At 38.9% G+C, this 17,767-nt stretch overlaps 1 protein-coding gene across 9 annotated transcripts in view; it reads left to right on the plus strand.

The window, feature by feature from the left end:
- Positions 1-17,767, plus strand: part of PHF20 (PHD finger protein 20) — a 182,105-nt gene that overhangs the window by 46,716 nt on the left and 117,622 nt on the right. For 8 of the 9 annotated variants that reach the window (XM_050918588.1, XM_050918593.1, XM_050918586.1 and 5 more), the window contains 5 exons: positions 4,007-4,178; positions 4,629-4,713; positions 7,061-7,140; positions 15,025-15,412; positions 15,990-16,097. In XM_050918588.1, the coding sequence (XP_050774545.1) occupies positions 4,007-4,178; positions 4,629-4,713; positions 7,061-7,140; positions 15,025-15,412; positions 15,990-16,097 (833 nt within the window). Of the gene's footprint in view, positions 1-4,006; positions 4,179-4,628; positions 4,714-7,060; positions 7,141-7,899; positions 7,995-15,024; positions 15,413-15,989; positions 16,098-17,767 lie in introns of those variants that run through there. The other variant, XM_050918595.1, reaches the window with a different exon arrangement.

The raw sequence follows: 17,767 nt of genomic DNA on the forward strand, positions 1-17,767 counted from the left end.
TGGCACGTAATATCTTGCAATGCCAGTCAGTACCATGAGAACGCTTGTTCTCACTTTCAGGTGACATTGTAAACAAGAAATGGACATTATTATCTCCCTCAAATGTAAACAGACTTGTTTTTCTGAAGCGATTGGCTGAACAGGAAGTAGGACTGAGTGGACTTGCCAGCGCTTAAAAATTTACATTGTTTTATTTCTGAATGCAGGTTTTTGTATATAATTCTACATTTGTAAGTTCAACTTTTGTAATAAAGAGATTGCACTACAGTACTTAAGTGAATTGAAAAATACTATTTCTTTAGTTTTTTACAGTGCAAATACTTGTAATCAAGGATATAGTGAGCACTATACATTTTGTGTTCTGTGTTGTAATTGAAATCAATATATTTGAAAATGTAGAAAATATCCACAAATATTTAATAAATAGTATTATATTATTGTTTAACAATGCGATTAATCACGCGATTAATTTTTTTAATCGCTTGATAGCCCTACTTATATCTAATAAACTGCAGGTTTAGACGAGCATGCTTACTTGCATTACTACTTGATCAGACAGAATTGCTGAGTTCCTGTTGATTTATGCTTTAGAGCTGCTGGAGTGAAATAGTTAAGTTGCCCCTGTTGAGGGTTCTGAAAACCTTGGGTAACAGCTTTGAATGCTTCCGAAACTGTAATTTGGTCTTGGAGAGATTTAAAACTTGAGTATCTTTTTAACTGTGTCAGTGAGGTTTAACCTTTAAAGATGTTGGTACATATCCAAAATCTCAACATTGAGGCTGTGTTCTCTTGGCACTGGCATGTGGTCAAATATAGTTATTGGATAGAAAGGGTATTGTGGCAACTAGGGGGGACCAGTTTAAGAAATTATGTAATTTATCCTTGGGAAAAACAGGAGTAGTCTGTATATCCATGAGGTTGCTGTCTGCACATATGTCAGGCTGTTAAATGGTAGTTGCGGTGAGAGGTCTGCCTAAAGTTAATGTGCTGCTGAAAAGTCCTTGATAGGTTCAGTCACTACTAACAATTGTTGAGTGATCCCACTTGCAATCCAGTGTTTCTTCTATCTTATGAAATAGATCTGTCAATTGATGAGGAATTGTATACTGAACCCAGAATAATACTTCACCATTTATGAGGCTGTCATTGTGGGAAATTAGAGGTATGAGAGAGGTGCAGGTTGAGCAAAGTTGGGTTTGAACAATGCATAAACGTTAATGAGAACATAAAGCAATTTATAATGAAATGATTTGGATAATGATAGACTGGTTATCATGACACCAATGCTGGGCAAAGTAGTGGAACTGCTGGTTTCAGACTTTATCCATAAAAATTTATTATGATTTGAAAATAGGTTCTTGTCAAAGTATAATATCAGATTGGTTGGCAAGAGTACAAGTTGGAATGGTGTAAGGGTAACTTGTGTAATATATTTTTCTGTTAGATAATTGATTTATTACTTCATTATTTATTACATGAATTGCCTAAGGAAGTTGTGGAATCTCCATCATTGGGGATTTTTAAGAGCAAGTTGGACAAACACCTGACAGGGATGGTCTAGATAATTTATTCCTGCCTTGAGTGCAGGGGACTGGACTAAATGACCTCTCGAGGTCCGTTCCTGTTCTGATTCTATAATTATATCCTGATTTTTAAAAAAAAAATGTAAAAAATCAATATCCCTGTTAAATGAATTAAATTCTAATTGATAAATCTCAAAGCTTGTTTATTGAGGGTTTGAGTAAGGTGCATCTAGTTGGATGTACCAGAGAGATTAGCTCTATCTCAGTGCTATTCGGTATTGATCAGTAACCTGAAAGGAAATTATTGCGTAGTTAACCAGCAGATGACACACATCGGTGGATTGGTAAATGATGATGACAGGTCATAGATACTGAGCGATCTGGGTCACTTGGTAAGCTAGGCACAATCAGATATGTATTTTATTACAGTTAACAGACTTGTATACTTACAAATGTAGATATTGCCTTGCTAGACCAGATGCATGATCCAGTTTAGTCTAGTATGCTGTCTCTGAGTACTAGCCCTATTGATTGAAGAGGCATCCCAAAATTGTTTGTCTTGCTACCTTTGTTGGAAAGACTGAGAGATAAAACATAGTGAGATTCTTATTTGGATAGAAGAGATGTTTCATTTTACTGTTTGTAGAAGCTATACATAAAACAACATAAAAATTGAGAAACTATGGGAAAAGACTGTTCCCATATCTTTAGGTCTCGGTACCACTACAGAGTGCTTCATTCATAGATTCATAGATTCTAGGGCTGGAAGGGACCTTGAGAGGTCATCAAGTCCAGTCCCCTGCTCTCATGGCAGGACCAAATACTGTCTAGACCATCCCTGATAGACATTTATCTAACCTACTCTTAAATATCTCCAGAGATGGAGATTCCACAACCTTCCTAGGCAATTTATTCCAGTGTTTAACCACCCTGACAGTTAGGAACTCTTTCCTAATGTCCAACCTAAATCTCCCTTGCTGCAGTTTAAGCCCATTGCTTCTTGTTCTATCCTTAGAGGCGAAGATGAACAAATTTTCTCCCTCCTCCTGATGACACCCTTTTAGATACGTGAAAACTGCTATCATGTCCCCTCTCAGTCTTCTCTTTTCCAAACTAAACATACCCAATTCTTTCAGCCTTCCTTAGTAGGTCATGTTCTCAAGACCTTTAATCATTGTTGTTGCTCTTCTCTGGACCCTCTCCATTTTCTCCACATCTTTCTTGAAATGCGGTGCCCAGAACTGGACACAATACTCCAGTTGAGGCCTCACCAGCGCAGAGTAGAGCGGAAGAATGACTTCTCATGTCTTGCTCACGACACACTCGTTAATGCATCCCAGCATCACGTTTGTTGTTTTTTGGGGGTTTTTTTGCAACAGCATCACACTGTTGACTCATATTTAGCTTGTGGTCCACTATGACCCCTAGATTGCTTTCTGCCGTATTGCTTCCTAGACAGTCTCTGCCCATTCTGTATGTGTGAAACTGATTGTTCCTTCCTAAGTGGAGCACTTTGCATTTGTCTTTATTAAACTTCATCCTGTTTACCTCAGACCATTTCTCCAATTTGTCCAGATCATTTTGAATTATGACCCTGTCCTCCAAAGCAGTTGCAATCCCTCTCAGTTTGGTATCATCTGTAAACTTAATAAGCGTACTTTCTATGCCAACATCTAAGTCGTTGATGAAGATATTGAACAGAGCCGGTCCCAAAACAGACCCCTGCGGAACCCCACTTGTTATACCTTTCCAGCAGGATTGGGAACTATTAGTAACTACTCTCTGAGTATGGTTATCCAGCCAGTTACGCACCCACCTTATAGTAGCCTCATTTAAATTGTATTTGCCTAGTTTATTGATAAGATTGTCATGCGAGATCGAATCAAATGCCTTACTAAAGTCTAGGTATACCACATCCACCGCTTCTCCCTTATCCACAAGACTCGTCATCCTATCAAAGAAAGCGATCATTGGTTTGACACGATTTGTTCTTTACAAATCCATGCTGGCTATTCCCTATCACCTTACCACCTTCCAAGTGTTTGCAGATGATTTCCTTAATTACTTGCTCCATTATCTTCCCTGGCACAGAAGTAAAACTGACTGGTCTGTAGTTTCCTGGGTTGTTTTTATTTCCCCTTTTATAGATGGGCACTATATTTGTCCTTTTCCAGTCTTCTGGAATCTCTCCCGTCTCCCATGATTTTCTAAAGATAATAGCTAGAGGCTCAGATACTTCCTCTGTTAGCTCCTTGAGTATTCTAGGATGCATTTCATCAGGCCTTGGTGACTTGCAGGCATCTAACTTTTCTAAGTTATAGACTTAGAAAAGCATCTTTTTCTTTTTGTTTTTCACTTTTGCTATTGTCAGCAGAACAACTAGATATATGTATGGCCTTATATTGTAATCATCCTACTGATTTTTGAGGCATCTTATTTTATTCTTAAGCAGAGTTATTTTAGTGAACTCTTTATTTGCATAGGTATCCAGCTCATATTGAAGAAATTGACTATGAAGAAGGAAAAGTGCTTATCCATTTCAAACGCTGGAACCACCGATATGATGAATGGTTTTGTTGGGACAGTCCTTATCTGCGTCCCTTAGAGAAAATACAGCTAAGGAAAGAGGGGTTACATGAGGAAGACGGATGTGGTGTAAGTTGAAAACAGCATATTCAATGATTTCCCATTATTCAGCTAGTGATGTACCAAGTCTTTTATGCATCTAAACCCATTAAGGTCCCTGAATGTAGCATGTACATGGCCAGATATAGTTTGTGATTGTTATAGCTGAGTGCTAACAATGTCATTGGTATGGTACAGACAGAGGAAGGAACAGTTCCTGCCTGAAGGAGCTTACAGTCTCAATAAGAATGGTGTGAACTTCTATTTTTTGCATGTCTAGCCGAATATAAATTCTTTCTTATGCTCAAGTGCTGCTGCAGTGGCTGCCTGTTGAAGGGTATGGGGTGTTTTTTCATTCTTGCTTTTTTACTTTTTACAAAGAAACAGTTCTAGTGGTTTAATGAAGCAGTATATTTTAAATCTTCATAATTTTGTTTCTCTACTTCAGGAAGTGTAAATTGTTTTTTTTTCTCTTTGTAGGGATTTCGTATAAACGATCAGGTATTGGCTTGCTGGTCTGATTGTCGTTTTTATCCAGCCAAAGTCACTTCCGTTAACAAGGATGGTAGGTCACCTATTCATTTTGTTGTACTTAATAACTGGATAACTTTGTGTTCAGAATTTCCTCATGCTTCCAGAGAACATGGCACATTTCTGAAAGAAAAGTCATTATACACCTCTACTCCGATATAACGCAACCCGAAAAAACACGAATTCAGATATAACGCGGTAAAGTGGTGCTCTGGGGGGGGGCGGCTGCATGCTCCAGCGGATCAAAGCAAGTTCAATATAACGTGGTTTCACCTATAACACGGTAAGATTTTTTGGCTCCCGAGGACAGCGTTATATCGGGGTAGAGGTGTACTACAGTATATTAATTTTATGAACGTTAGTTTTTTAATTTTGTAATTTATCCTTAAATGTTGTTCATATGTAACCAGTGGGTATGTTGTGCACTTTTTCAAGGGGCTAGCATGAGCTACCAAATGACCTAACTTGGGAGGAGAATCAATTAATTACAATTTTTTTTAGCCACTTCACATAATTGCTTAAGAAGTGTTGGCAGCAGAGAACAGGCACAACATAATCTTTTTTTTGTCATTGTAAAGGAGAGGATTCAATTTGATGAAAGACAAATTCTTTTTCTAAGGTTCACATACATGCTTTCACCTTTAATGTATTTTTTCTATACTTGGAAGACACAGGCTAAATAAATAAAATACAAAGATCTTTTTAAAATATCTGGGACCTTCTTATGATTGCTGAATTCATCTTTCTTGAAATGCAGTGGTCTGAGGTTTATTTTCTTTTTCAGAGGTGCACAAAGCATTCTTCCACCAAAACTACCTCTGTATTCTTGATGAGTGTCAGGCCCACTATTAAATACATAAAAGTGTATTTTTTGTTGAAATTTAAATTATTCTACATTTAAATCAGGTACACTTTTTACTTTCGGCAGAATGCGTTATTTTCCTCATTGTAGAAGTTGTAATTCAAATTGTTACCTACAGTATGCTTTCTAGAAAATATACTGTAGGAAACACTGTTTTTGGGTTGTGGGCTGGATCAGACAATAGAGTATGGTCCAGTACAATTTTTAAAGTGTCAAAACAATGAAGCGTGCGTCACTTTCTTTTGGAGATTATTCCACTATTTAATACATCTCTCTCAAAGATTATTTGCTGTGGACATCACTAAGATTATAGAGATTTACAGAATAATTTTCAGTGTAATGATTCTTAATATAGATCACTGAAATATGGGAGAAAAGGGTAGAAATGTGAAACACTTCAGTTTGACACACTGCTATACAGGAGCAGAGTTTAGATGTATTCAGCATCATAATTACTAGGCTCTTCTCTTGCCAAGCAGGGTGTAAGGCATTTATAAATTTGTTTGCAACTTGGTCATTAGACTTGGGTACTCATTGTTAGTGGATTAGAGTCTCATGTTGAACTGTAGCATTTTATTATAATTTTCAGATATTAAACATTTTTTCATGTGTAACAGTCAGCAGTTGATTTAATATAGGAACTTTAAAGCTTGTCGTGGATAAATAGCTATTTGGGGGTGAGGTGGGTTTTTTTTTTAATCTGTAGGAATATTTTCATAATTTAGGAGAGATGCAAAATAGTACTGAGAGCATCTCAGTTGCAGAAAGCAAATTCTACAGGTTAAACCAGTGAGTCTTAAACTTTTGTACTGGTGACCCCTTTCACATAGCAAGCCTCTGAGTGCAAACCTCCCTTATTAATTAAAAACACTTTTTTTTTGGTATATTTAATACCATTGTAAATGCTCGAGGCAGAGCAGGGTTTGGGGTGGAATCTGACAGCTTGTGACCTCCCCCATAACCTCATGACCCCCTGAGGGGTTTCGATCCCCAGTTTGAGAACCCCTGGGTTAAATACACAGGGCCATTTCCTACTTCCTGCACTCGCTGCCTTCAATTGCACTACCAGTATGAGTACTGTAAACAGGAAGGAATTGCTCATATTCCTTCATTTGACTTTGATCCCTTTTGGATCTGTTAGTCGCAAAATTAATTCTTTTGTTTTATTTTTTCAATTGAAAGCATGGAGTCTAAGAAATTTCATCAGTCCCAATGTGCGTGCTTTCATGTGTCTTGACAATAAATTTTTTTGCTCATGATTTTTATTAGTAAACTTGTTCTTATGTTAATATAGATGAATCTAGAAGAAATAAACTATGTTCTCCCTTCATACATCTTTCGTGAAAGAAGAGACCTAAAGTTTAAGGATATACATTTTTGTAACCCTAAAAGAGTGAACTTTTATTTAGAACCAGATGTGCATCTCTAGAACTGGAATGTTCAGTGTTTTATTCTTTGAATATTTATCAAAATGGAAGTTAAATTATGCTGTTAATCAGGATGTGTTCTCAATTTTTAGGTACTTACACTGTGAAATTTTACGATGGAGTAGTTCAGACTGTCAAAAATATTCACATCAAAGCTTTTTCCAAAGATCAGGTGAGAAATGTTGTGTTTTCGCCAATTTAATTGTAAAAGACTAGCTGTTTCTTAAATTTGAATTCAGTTGACTTGTTTGTTAGCGTCAGTGAAAAATCCATCAAGTGAACACTTAACTTTTTGTTTTTATCTAGAATTTTAGCCAGTAAATGATTTTAAATATTCGTAATTTGTCACTACAGGAATGTGATTTAAATTTCTATCCTATCTGTCATGTATTGTCAATACTTTAATCAGCTCTGCCCTAATAATATCCTGTGATAACTTTTTTGTTTTTTTTAAATGTATACCTGTCACACAGTTGTTCCTGAGCACATGTACACACACTTCTTAAAACTATAAGAGACTAGCTGATCAGTGTCAAATAAAATGTCAGATTCCAGCTCTAGGTTGTAAACATAACCCATAGTTATGTCCTTAGGCAAAAGCTGTGCACCAATTCTTGAAGGCCAGTAGGCTGGGAAGTGAATTTTAGATTTGAAGGTTCTTCATTGAGATGCCCTGCCAACAGGAATTGTCAGGCGAGAGTCTGTTGGCTAATCTCTTCTCTTGTCAATACAGAAGGAGATCCTGGAAGAATCTTCTTTGCAATGACAAGTGGATTTATTTTATTTAAAGTGTGTTTCTTATATCACAGAATGATCTTTTTATGAAACATTCTGCATAATAAAAACTAAGTTGGTTTTTTTTTTTTTGGATAGCATATGTTCATTCCTCTGAAGGCATGCATGCGTGTCTCATGCACTGGTGCTGGAGATTTTTCCCTGTTAGTAACCATGGGGGTGGCTACTGATGCTGGATAATATCGTTCTATTGTAGCTGTAAGGGAGATGCTGTCCTGGACAAATTTTCTGGTATGTTCTAATTTATCGTAATTAGTGAGAAAGGGTAAAATTTTCAGAAGAACCTGAATGACTTAGGCGCTCAAGTCCCAGTAAAAGGGGAATTAGCTTCCTACGTCATTTAAGTCCTGTTCTCCCTCCCCCCACCCCCGACCAAAGCCAAGACACTCTCACCCTCTACCCCCCAGAGCCCAGGGATCCAGAGGGAGAAACATGGCCTGATGCTGGATCCTGGGCTTGCAAGGAGTTCCCTTCCTTTAAAGCGTGCTGGGAATTGCAGCTGCTGGGAACCCTCCAGTCCGTGTGTGTCTCCTACTCCCCCCTTCCCCCCGCCCTTGTCTTCTATTCATGAACTGGGCTCTGCCAGGTCCAGCAACCCCTAGTGGCAGCCAACAACTATCCAGCCCATTTTGAGGGGTCAGGAAAGGAAGTTCTGCATGCACAACATGAATTTCTGAAAAATTCTGCTTTATGCACACGTGCAGAATTTCCTCAGGAGTAAATGTGTGTGACCCATAGTAGGCTTCCCATAGACGCTGTTAGAGGGTTAAGATGGATAATCAGCTGAACATGTACTCCCAGTATGATGGTGTGGCCAAAAAAACTAATGTGATCCTGGGATTCATAAGTAGGGGGATATTGAGCAGCCATAGAGAGGTTATACTTTTGTTTGGCCCTGGAATATGGTGTCCAGTTCTGATGCCCACAGTTCAAGAGGGTGTTGATAAATTGGAGAGGGTTCAGAGAAGAGTCAAGAGAATGATTAAAGGATTAGAAAACATGCCTTCTGTAGACTCTTAAGAGCTCAATCTATTTAACTTAACTAAGAGAAGATTGGGATGACTTGATTACAGTCTATAAGTACCCACGTAGGAATAAATATTTAATAATGGGTTCTTCAGTCCTAGCAGAGAAGGGTATAACGTGATCCAGTAGTTGGAAGTTGAGGCTAGACAAATTCAGATTGGAAATAAGGATAATTTTTTAATGGTGAGAGTAATTAACCATTGGAACAGTTTGCCAAGCGTTGTGGTGGGTTCTTCATAAGTCACAATTTTTAAATGAAGATTGGATGTTTTTCTAAAAGATCTGTTCTAGGAATTATTTGGGCAAGTTTTCTGGTCTGTGTTATACAGATTAGACTGATCACGTTGATCCTTCTGGCCTTGGAATCTGTTACTGCTGGGGGAATTCTGTGCCAAAAAATTAAAAATTCTGTGCATAATACTTTAAAATTCTGCACATTTTATTTGTCAAAATAACACAATATAATCACGCAAGTTTCAATAATTTTGGTAATTTATTTCAAAATACCTGTCAGAAAGTATGTCTGTAACAGTACTGACAAATTTTTTTTTCCCCCAGGAACAGAGTTAAATCAATGGTCCCCAACGCGGTGCCGTGGGCACCATGGCGCCCACCGGGGAATTTATGTGCGCCCACCTAGTGCCCAGCAGGGGAGAGAAGCCACAGCTCCGCGCCTGCCAGAGACAGAACTCCGGGGCCCAAAGGCTGCAGGCGCTGGCATTCTCTTCCCTGTCAGGTGCGGGGCTGCGGCTTCTCTCTGGCTTCTCCAGAGCTGCAGGCGCCGGTATTCTCTGTCCCTGGCAGGCGCGGGGCTGCAGGCTGCGGGTGTCGGTGTTCTCTGTCCCCGGCAGGTGCCAGGCCACAACTTCTCTATGGCTTCGAAGCCGGAGAGAAGCTGCAGCCCCGCGCCTGCTGGGGACAGAGAACTCCTGGGCTGCAGGCTTCATTCTGTGTTAAAGTAAGAATAACAAATATATTTGGACCAACAGTTCAACTATGTTTTACTTTTTCAAGATAAATAAGATGAAAACTGTTTGATATTTATTTTGCAAAAACTCCTTAATTTTTCTTACAAGTAGATAAAAAAGAGCAAATTCACATGGTAAGATGAAAGAGTAATTGCTGAATAATTTAATTAATACCTTTTACATCTAAAATTACCCTTTTTATCTTATGTAATATTAAATATGATGATTTTTGTATTATTTAATGTACAAATACAAAATAAGCCTTGAAAAATTGTTGTCGCCCTCCTGTTCTGAAAACACGAATGTGCTACTGGCCACAAAAAGGTTGGGGACCACTGAGTTAAATAAACCCCTACAACAACCCAGTTCCTGTTTCTCTGTTATGCTTTTATTTTGTGTCTTGATCTGGGTGTGTCACATGTGCCAGCTGGGCACATCTTGAGGGAAAAATCCACCCCTCCAGTCTCAGACACTCGCACCCCTTACTTCGCAGAGCCCAGCTGTGGACTGCCCTCCACCTGAGACATCTGCACCCCCTATTCCCCTATAGCCCAGCTATGGGGCATCCCCCGAACTCCCGGCCCAGACACCTGCATCCCCTACTCCCAGAGCCCAGGAATCCACAGAGAGAAACAGCCTGGTGGTGAGTTCTAGACTTTTATGGAGTTTCCTGTACGCTGCCTCCTCCTTTCATGATGTGCTGGGGACTGCAGCTCCAGTTCTCCCTCCTTCTGGCCATATCCTGTATTTGTGAGCTGGAGAGCTGGGCTCTGCTGAGTCCAGCAGCCCGTGGTAGTGGCCAGCAACTCTGTAGCACCCATTCTGTGGGGGAAAATTTAAATTCTGTGCAGAACATTATTTCTCTGCAAATTCTGCATTGCGCAGTGGTATAGAACTCCACCAGGAGTAATATATGAACTCTGTGGTTAAATCAGTTTATCAAGGTGGATTTGGTGGCAGGAAAGTCACATTCATCTGTTTTGTGAGATTGCAGACTCATTGTCTACAAGGTTGGAAAAACTCTGTTTATGACTGTGTTCTTGACCCTTTTGTGTATGTTCCTTTGATTAGGGAACAGGCTGTACAGATTCTCGCACAGAACATTGGCTATTTGTTGAAAGGGAGAGCTAGGTTTCCAGATTTTGTTTGTCATGAAGCAGTGTGGGCAGTGGGCATTCAGAACAAAGTAATTCCTTCAGTTCTAGATCTGTAAAGAGTGAAAAATGCTTTAGCAGACTACATAAATAACGGGTGATTGGATCAGATGGACTTGGTATTTGGTGGTGAATCCTTTACATTTTTGGGGGGGAGTTGCAGGGGGCCATCACTCTGCTTTTGGAATCACTGAAAAAGATCATGTAATGTCCAAAGATGAGGTTCCAAATTCTTATCTTAGACTTAATTGCTTGGATTTTCTCTTATCCTTGATAGATTTGGGATTACCAGTAGTGCAAGTATAATTTGCTGTAATAGCTATTTCTCCTTACCGTATCCCCATTTAAGGGGGGGAGAGGGTTCAGATTTTTTTCATCCTTTAACAGAGCTTCTCAAAGATCGGAATATTTATCCTCCAATTTATTGATCAATGAGATCATGAGACTGAAATCTGGTCCCTACTTTGATACCCTATATTTATTGTGGAAGGTTTTTCCTAGTGGCTATATGACATCAACAGTTTCAGGGTTGGAAGACAGAACCTCATTGTACAATTTGAAATAGTTTTGACATGTCATCCATATTTGATTTTACAATTTCATTTATTGTTTTCTGTGTTTTTCTGAAGCATTAAAGTCTTCCAAGTAGAGCTTAGTTACATATCTTAGATATTAAAAGGGATATTAACAAATGATTACATTCCTATCGGAAAATATACAAAGTGAAAACACTGTTTCAGGCCAGTGGCTTTTGAACTGGATCAAATAGTGTATTCAGACATGCTGTAGCTGCTATTCAGCATTTTGGCAGATGATTTGATTTAAGTCTGGAATTATCCTTTAAAAAATATTTGAATAGTATTTGAATTTTGATGTGTGTTAATGAATTGTGCTGATGATCTGTTGCTCAGTGAGTATCTGAATACAGTAAAATCTGCCTTAGTGACCACTTCTGATGAGAGACCACCTGTCATGAGTGACTACTTGCAGTGACCATGGAACATTTCTCCCTCATAACGGTGTTTCTCAGACTGAGATCAGTGGATCCCTGGGGGTCCCTGAAGGTACTCAAGGCGGTCCATGGGCCCTGCTGAGCAATTCCTCCCTCTCCTTCCCTCAACTCTGCTCCCTCCCTCTATCTCTTGGAGGCTACTGAAGCTAAACGGGGAGATATTAGGTGCTAAAAGTCCGGTGGCACAATGGGGCTAAGGCAGTGTCCTTGCCTACCCTAGCTCTGTGCGCTGCCCCTGCCGTGAGTGCTGACTCCACAGATCCCATTGGCTGGCAACTGCAGCCAATGGGAGCTGTGGGGTTGGTGCCTGTGGGCAGGAGCATCATGTGGAGCCTAGGAGCCACTTCCAGAAAGATGTGCCATGTCGTTTTCGGGAGCTGCTGGAGGTAAGCGCAGCCCGTCCGGAGCCTTTATCCCAGACACCCTGCCCCAGCCCAGAGCCCTCACCCTGCACACAGAATCCTTCCCAGAGCCTGCACCCCTCAGTCCTCCTGCACCCAAACTCCCTCCTAGAGCCCACACCCCCTCCTGCACCCCAACCCTCTGCCCCAGCCTGGTGAAAGTGAGTGAGGGTGGGGGAGAGCGAGCAACAGAGACGGTGGATGGAGTAAATGGGGGATGGGAAGAGGTGGGATGGGGTGGGACCTTGGGAGAAGGGGTGGAGTGGGGTGGGGCCTGGGGCTGAGCGCGGTGGCTTGGGGGTCCCTGAAAAATTTTAAATCAAAATGGGGGTCTTCGGGTTGCTGAAGTTTGAGAACCGCTGCCTTGCAATTTAACTGTGAAGAGCAACGACCTGTCAGCTGCGATGAGTGGCGACATTTTCTTAGTCCCATCCATAAAAACAAACCTGTAGGAGAAACTGATCGTCGCTTATCAGTCTGTTTCTTTGATATTTCCAGCGAAAGATATTTTTTCTTTTGTACGTTACGGTGTCTGCAATATATGGCCTCATACTCAACAGGAACTGGAAATTGAACTTGAACAAACAGGAACTTTAAAGGAAGATGTGAATGTGTACACTACTGTGTGTTGCAGTTGAAAGCTAAAAAGTTGTAATGGAAGAGAAAAATTGCAAATCCAAAATGTTTCTTACACTGGAGCAACATGTTGAAGCGGTATTGCAGCTAGAAGCTTGTACCAGTTGCCATCAAATTGCCAAACATTTTGGAGTTGGAAAAACACAAATCCAAAACCTGTTATAATGGAAGGCACAAATCCTCGCTGATGTGTCAAATGCAGAATCTTCAATGGAAATTAGATGTGCTAAAACTAGAAATGAAGTCAATTTTTTCACTTTTTAGTGTTTTAAATCCACTGTTGTTCATCATGTAAATGTCTCTGGTTCAATGCTAAAAGTGCAAGACATGAGGAGTTGGAAAACAGGGAGTTTAAAGCCGGCAATGACTGGCTTGAATCATTTAAGGAGAGTGACAGCCTTGCCTTTGGTATCGCATGCAGTGAGCATGGAGACATAACCAAGATATGGCTTCAGATTAGAAGCAAAAGTTAGCTGAAGTAATACAGGATTATGAACCATCTGAAATCTATAATATGGCTGAAACGGGACTGTTTTTTAAAGACAGCAACATTACCAAAACCCTCCATATCAAAGGCTTGCAATGTTCAAATGGAAAATATTCAGAAGAAAGAATCACCCTTTATTATGCACCAACACAAATGGAGATAAAGCAAGGCCTATACTGATTGGTAAATCCCAATGCCCTTGAGGCTTTGGCAAGTTGAATATCAAAGAGTTACCTGTGGAATATGAATTCAACAAAAAACTATGGATGAACTCCAGAACTTTTTGAAAAATGATTAGAGATTTGACTGCAGATTGCTACTAATGAGGACATAAAATTGTGTTTATGGAAAATGCCCCATGCCGCCTCCCTGTTAAACTCTCAGACATTAAACTCTGCTTCTTTTCCCCAAAACAGCATGTCTGTGTAACAGCCTATTGATACTGGGGTTATTGAAACCCTAAAACTGAACCTTTGGAACAGGCAAATTCAATTTATTCTTCATCAAATGGAATCTGGCATAACTTCTTTGGGTCTATTGCATTTGAAAAGGGTTTCAGTCTTTGGTAAATACACTGGGTTCATTGAGCATGGAGTGAGACTGAGCCAAGCACCATCAAAAAATGCTTTGCTAAATGTGGACACAACAAATGAAGATCTTCATCTAGAAGATGAGTATAAGCTTCCTCTTTCAGTAGTTAATATGTTGCAAAGTCTTTTTGGGAGTGCTGAACCTTGCAACAACTGATGAGGTCAGACACGTCAACGCCTGCTACAAAACTGGAAAATTTCAAGCCATGTCATGACACTCGCAGTGCCACAAAAACTGATGATGAAGGGGGTGGCAATGGTGCCTCTGAACCCTGGTAAGAATAACTTTTATGACTGAAGCCAAGAATATGATTAAAAACATGAAAGCATTTGCCATGCAAAAGAGCAATAACCAACTTTTAGAGCTATTGAACGATGCAGAAGAAACGATAAACCTGCTCCTATTGTTGCAGAGGCAGACAAGAATAAGTGACATTTTCAAATAAATGCAAACTACTGTAGACTGAAAACAAGACTTTTTGATAACACAGGTAATTGTAAAAATTCTTTTGCGTCAGTCTAGAGAACATGAACTTTCATTAGTGTACTGAATTTCCTCTTCTGATTAACAAATACTGTTCTACTGTATTAATAAACCCAGCAAGAGATTTTTAAATACAGTACTATATTGTATACTATATGTAATGTTCATGTAATAGGTAATGAAAATTAAACATGAAACATTGCCAACACTAGTAGCCTTTCTATGCCTTGTAAAAATGCCCATTTTACAGTAAACCTTTGAAGAGAGTCCACCTCTGACAAGGGAGCACTTTTGCTAACCCCTATGAGTGGTCACTCTTGGCAGGTTTTACTGTAACTCTCTGCCTATAATTTTAAATTTTTAACTTTTTGGGTTATATTGACATGACACCTGGACCCCTGTTCCTTTGCTTACAATTTTCTTTTATTTCTTATGTTAAATATAAAGAAATTTCAAAATGCAAAGAATCATGCATTTTTCACTTCGTGTTTTCTCTATTTTAGAATATTGTGGGTAATGCTAGGCCTAAAGAAAGAGGTAATGAAATCCCTTCATCTCCTGAAAAACGGGAGAAGTTTAAAGAACAGAGGAAAGCAACAGAGAATGCTAAGAAGGACAAGGATGAAAAGGCATTAAAGACAGAAAAAAGATCTAAACAACCTGATAAAGAAGGAAAAATAATAGTCATCTCAGAAAAAGGCAAGGTCTCTGAAAAAAATATACCCAAGAATGGGAAAGAAGATAAAGAGAATATATCAGAAAATGATATGGAATATTCAGTAGATACTCAAATTGAGAAGAAATCTGAAAACGACAATGTGAAGAGTCTACCAGAAAACATAAAGGAAACTAAAAGAAAACGTGGTAGACCACCTATAACACCCCCAACTGGTTAGTACTTAAAATATTTGTATTTGGGCAGTATTCTAGAAAATCTTGTAGGGAATAGGAGCTGCTGAGCAGTTCAGCACTGCATTCTTTTCTGATTTGGGGCATGGGGATCTTTGTTCTAAGTAAATGGAAATAAATGTTGCTCTTGCAGCACTTATTTTAGCTCATTCACTACAACCTCCCATCATGACAATCAGCAATATATTTGGTTGTATTTAAATAACATTGGTAGAGAGGTCTAAAAATTTAGTACTAGAGACATGGTTTTTAAGGAGATAGTTGCAGAGCTGATATGTGTAGAGACTAACATGACAATATGTGATGTTATAAATGGGATTATATGGTAAAATGAATATGTTAACTAAAGAGTCAGTCATGATGTACCAAAATAGCTAATAAGAGGAAAGGAAATAAAGAAAATTGGAGAATTAGAGAGAGATACTAATATTGGTTTTTTTATAAAGCTCTGAAAAAGTGAGTTTGTATTTTTTTTAAATATACAAATTTGACTATTTTAACTGACTTTAATGGTATGTTTAGTCAACTCTCATTCCTCTGGTTTTATGTAAATTTGTAGAGCAAAGTTCTCAAACATTGCAGCCAATAACATTGGAATTAAGAAGGCGGAAAATACCTAAAGGAGGGGAAGTTCCATCAAAACGCATCAGGGTTGAAAAAAACTTGTGTGAGTATTTTTAGTACTTCAGCTTCTGAAACTTAGGTCATTTTATAACATGGTTCTTTCTATAATATTGTCTTTGAATTTTAATTTTAGGTGATCTAAAGGCTATATGTGTTATCTAGGGAATCTGTTGCAATGATAATTTGTTGGGTATTGAAGTGTAGCAATATTGTAAGTAGTCCCCATCAAAATCTTGAAAGCAAGATTTCATAGATTTTTTTTTTTAAGACTAGAAGGGATCATTGTGTTCAAATCTGACTTCCTTAAGTAGTAGAGGCCATATAATTTCACCCAGTGATTCCTGAATCGATCCCAATAAATTGTGGTTTAACTATAGGATATCTTTTCAAAATACCTCCAATGCTGATTTTAAAGATTTCAAGTATGGCGAATCCATCACATTCCTTGATAAGTTGTTTGACTGGGTAATTTACCTGCACTATTAAAAAGTATTTTTTACCTTATTTCTAACCTGGATTTATGTAGTTTCAACATCTAGCTCTTGGATCTTGTTATGCCTTTGAATGCTAGATTAATGAGCCTTCTGCTAATACCGTGGTAATCACGTTCCCTCTGAACCTTAACATGCCCTACAAGATTTAAGGAACTCAATTTCTTTTTAGCTTATTTTAATGATTGTCCCCATGCACATTCCGCTGATGATGGTACACATTTTCCTCATGTACTCGAGTTTGGAGTCTTTTGGCAAGCAGTATATGATGCACATGTGCCCCAAAAGTACTCTTTTTCTGCATCAAGAGCATAGAAAGGTGGAGTGCACCAAATGCCACTTAGTTCTACTCACAACCTCTTAGCTTCGAAATGAAGTAGCTTGCTGACCCTGTGACTGTCAGCAACTTTTTGCTAGTCTTGTGGTCTTTTTGCTAGTCAGAACCCCACTTCCCCCCACACACTAACTCCCTCCCAGACTCTGGAACTCCACCTGCACCCCAACCCCCCGTTCCAGGTTGGAACCCTCTCCCGCATCCTAACTCCTTCCCAGGGACGTCCTTAGGATTTATGGTGCCCTAGGTGGGATTATTAAACTGGTGCCCCGTGCCTGTCTTGCTCTTAGCAACACAAACATAAGCTTACACTGTTGGAAAATTTGCCACATGCATGTTATTAAAACCAGTTTAACTTAATTAAGCACACTGTAGTGCTGATGGACTAACATTAAAGAAGTAGCACTATAGAAAAAATTCTGATTTGACAGAATGATGCAAATAATATAATTTTTTGAATTTGTCAACATTTTATTGGAAATTTATATGAAGAAGTATAGAAACAAGGATTAGTTTTTAATTAAAAGCAATCTTTCTGGCTTTTTTGGCTGCAAAATCAGTAATAATGTCATCGTATGACAAATACAAAGTGATGTCTTGTTTGATTGCAAGAATAGCAAGACCAGTTAAGTGTTCCTGACTCCTTGTAGAGCGGAGATAGTTTTTAATGAGCTTTAGTTTTGAGAAACTCTGTTCTCCTGATGCTACTGTTACAGGAATTGTCAGTAGAATACAAGTGGCAGTGTACACATTAGGATATATGATAACAAGTTTGCTGGTATGAGTAAACTGTACAATGTCCAACATCGATTTTGCATGTGGCAACATTGATGATAGTGTACTCAATTCTTCATACAGTTCAAGTCCTTTTAAATCAAAACGATCGCC

This window comes from Gopherus flavomarginatus, chromosome 11, assembly GCF_025201925.1.
Source record: "Gopherus flavomarginatus isolate rGopFla2 chromosome 11, rGopFla2.mat.asm, whole genome shotgun sequence".
NCBI lineage: Eukaryota > Metazoa > Chordata > Testudines > Testudinidae > Gopherus > Gopherus flavomarginatus.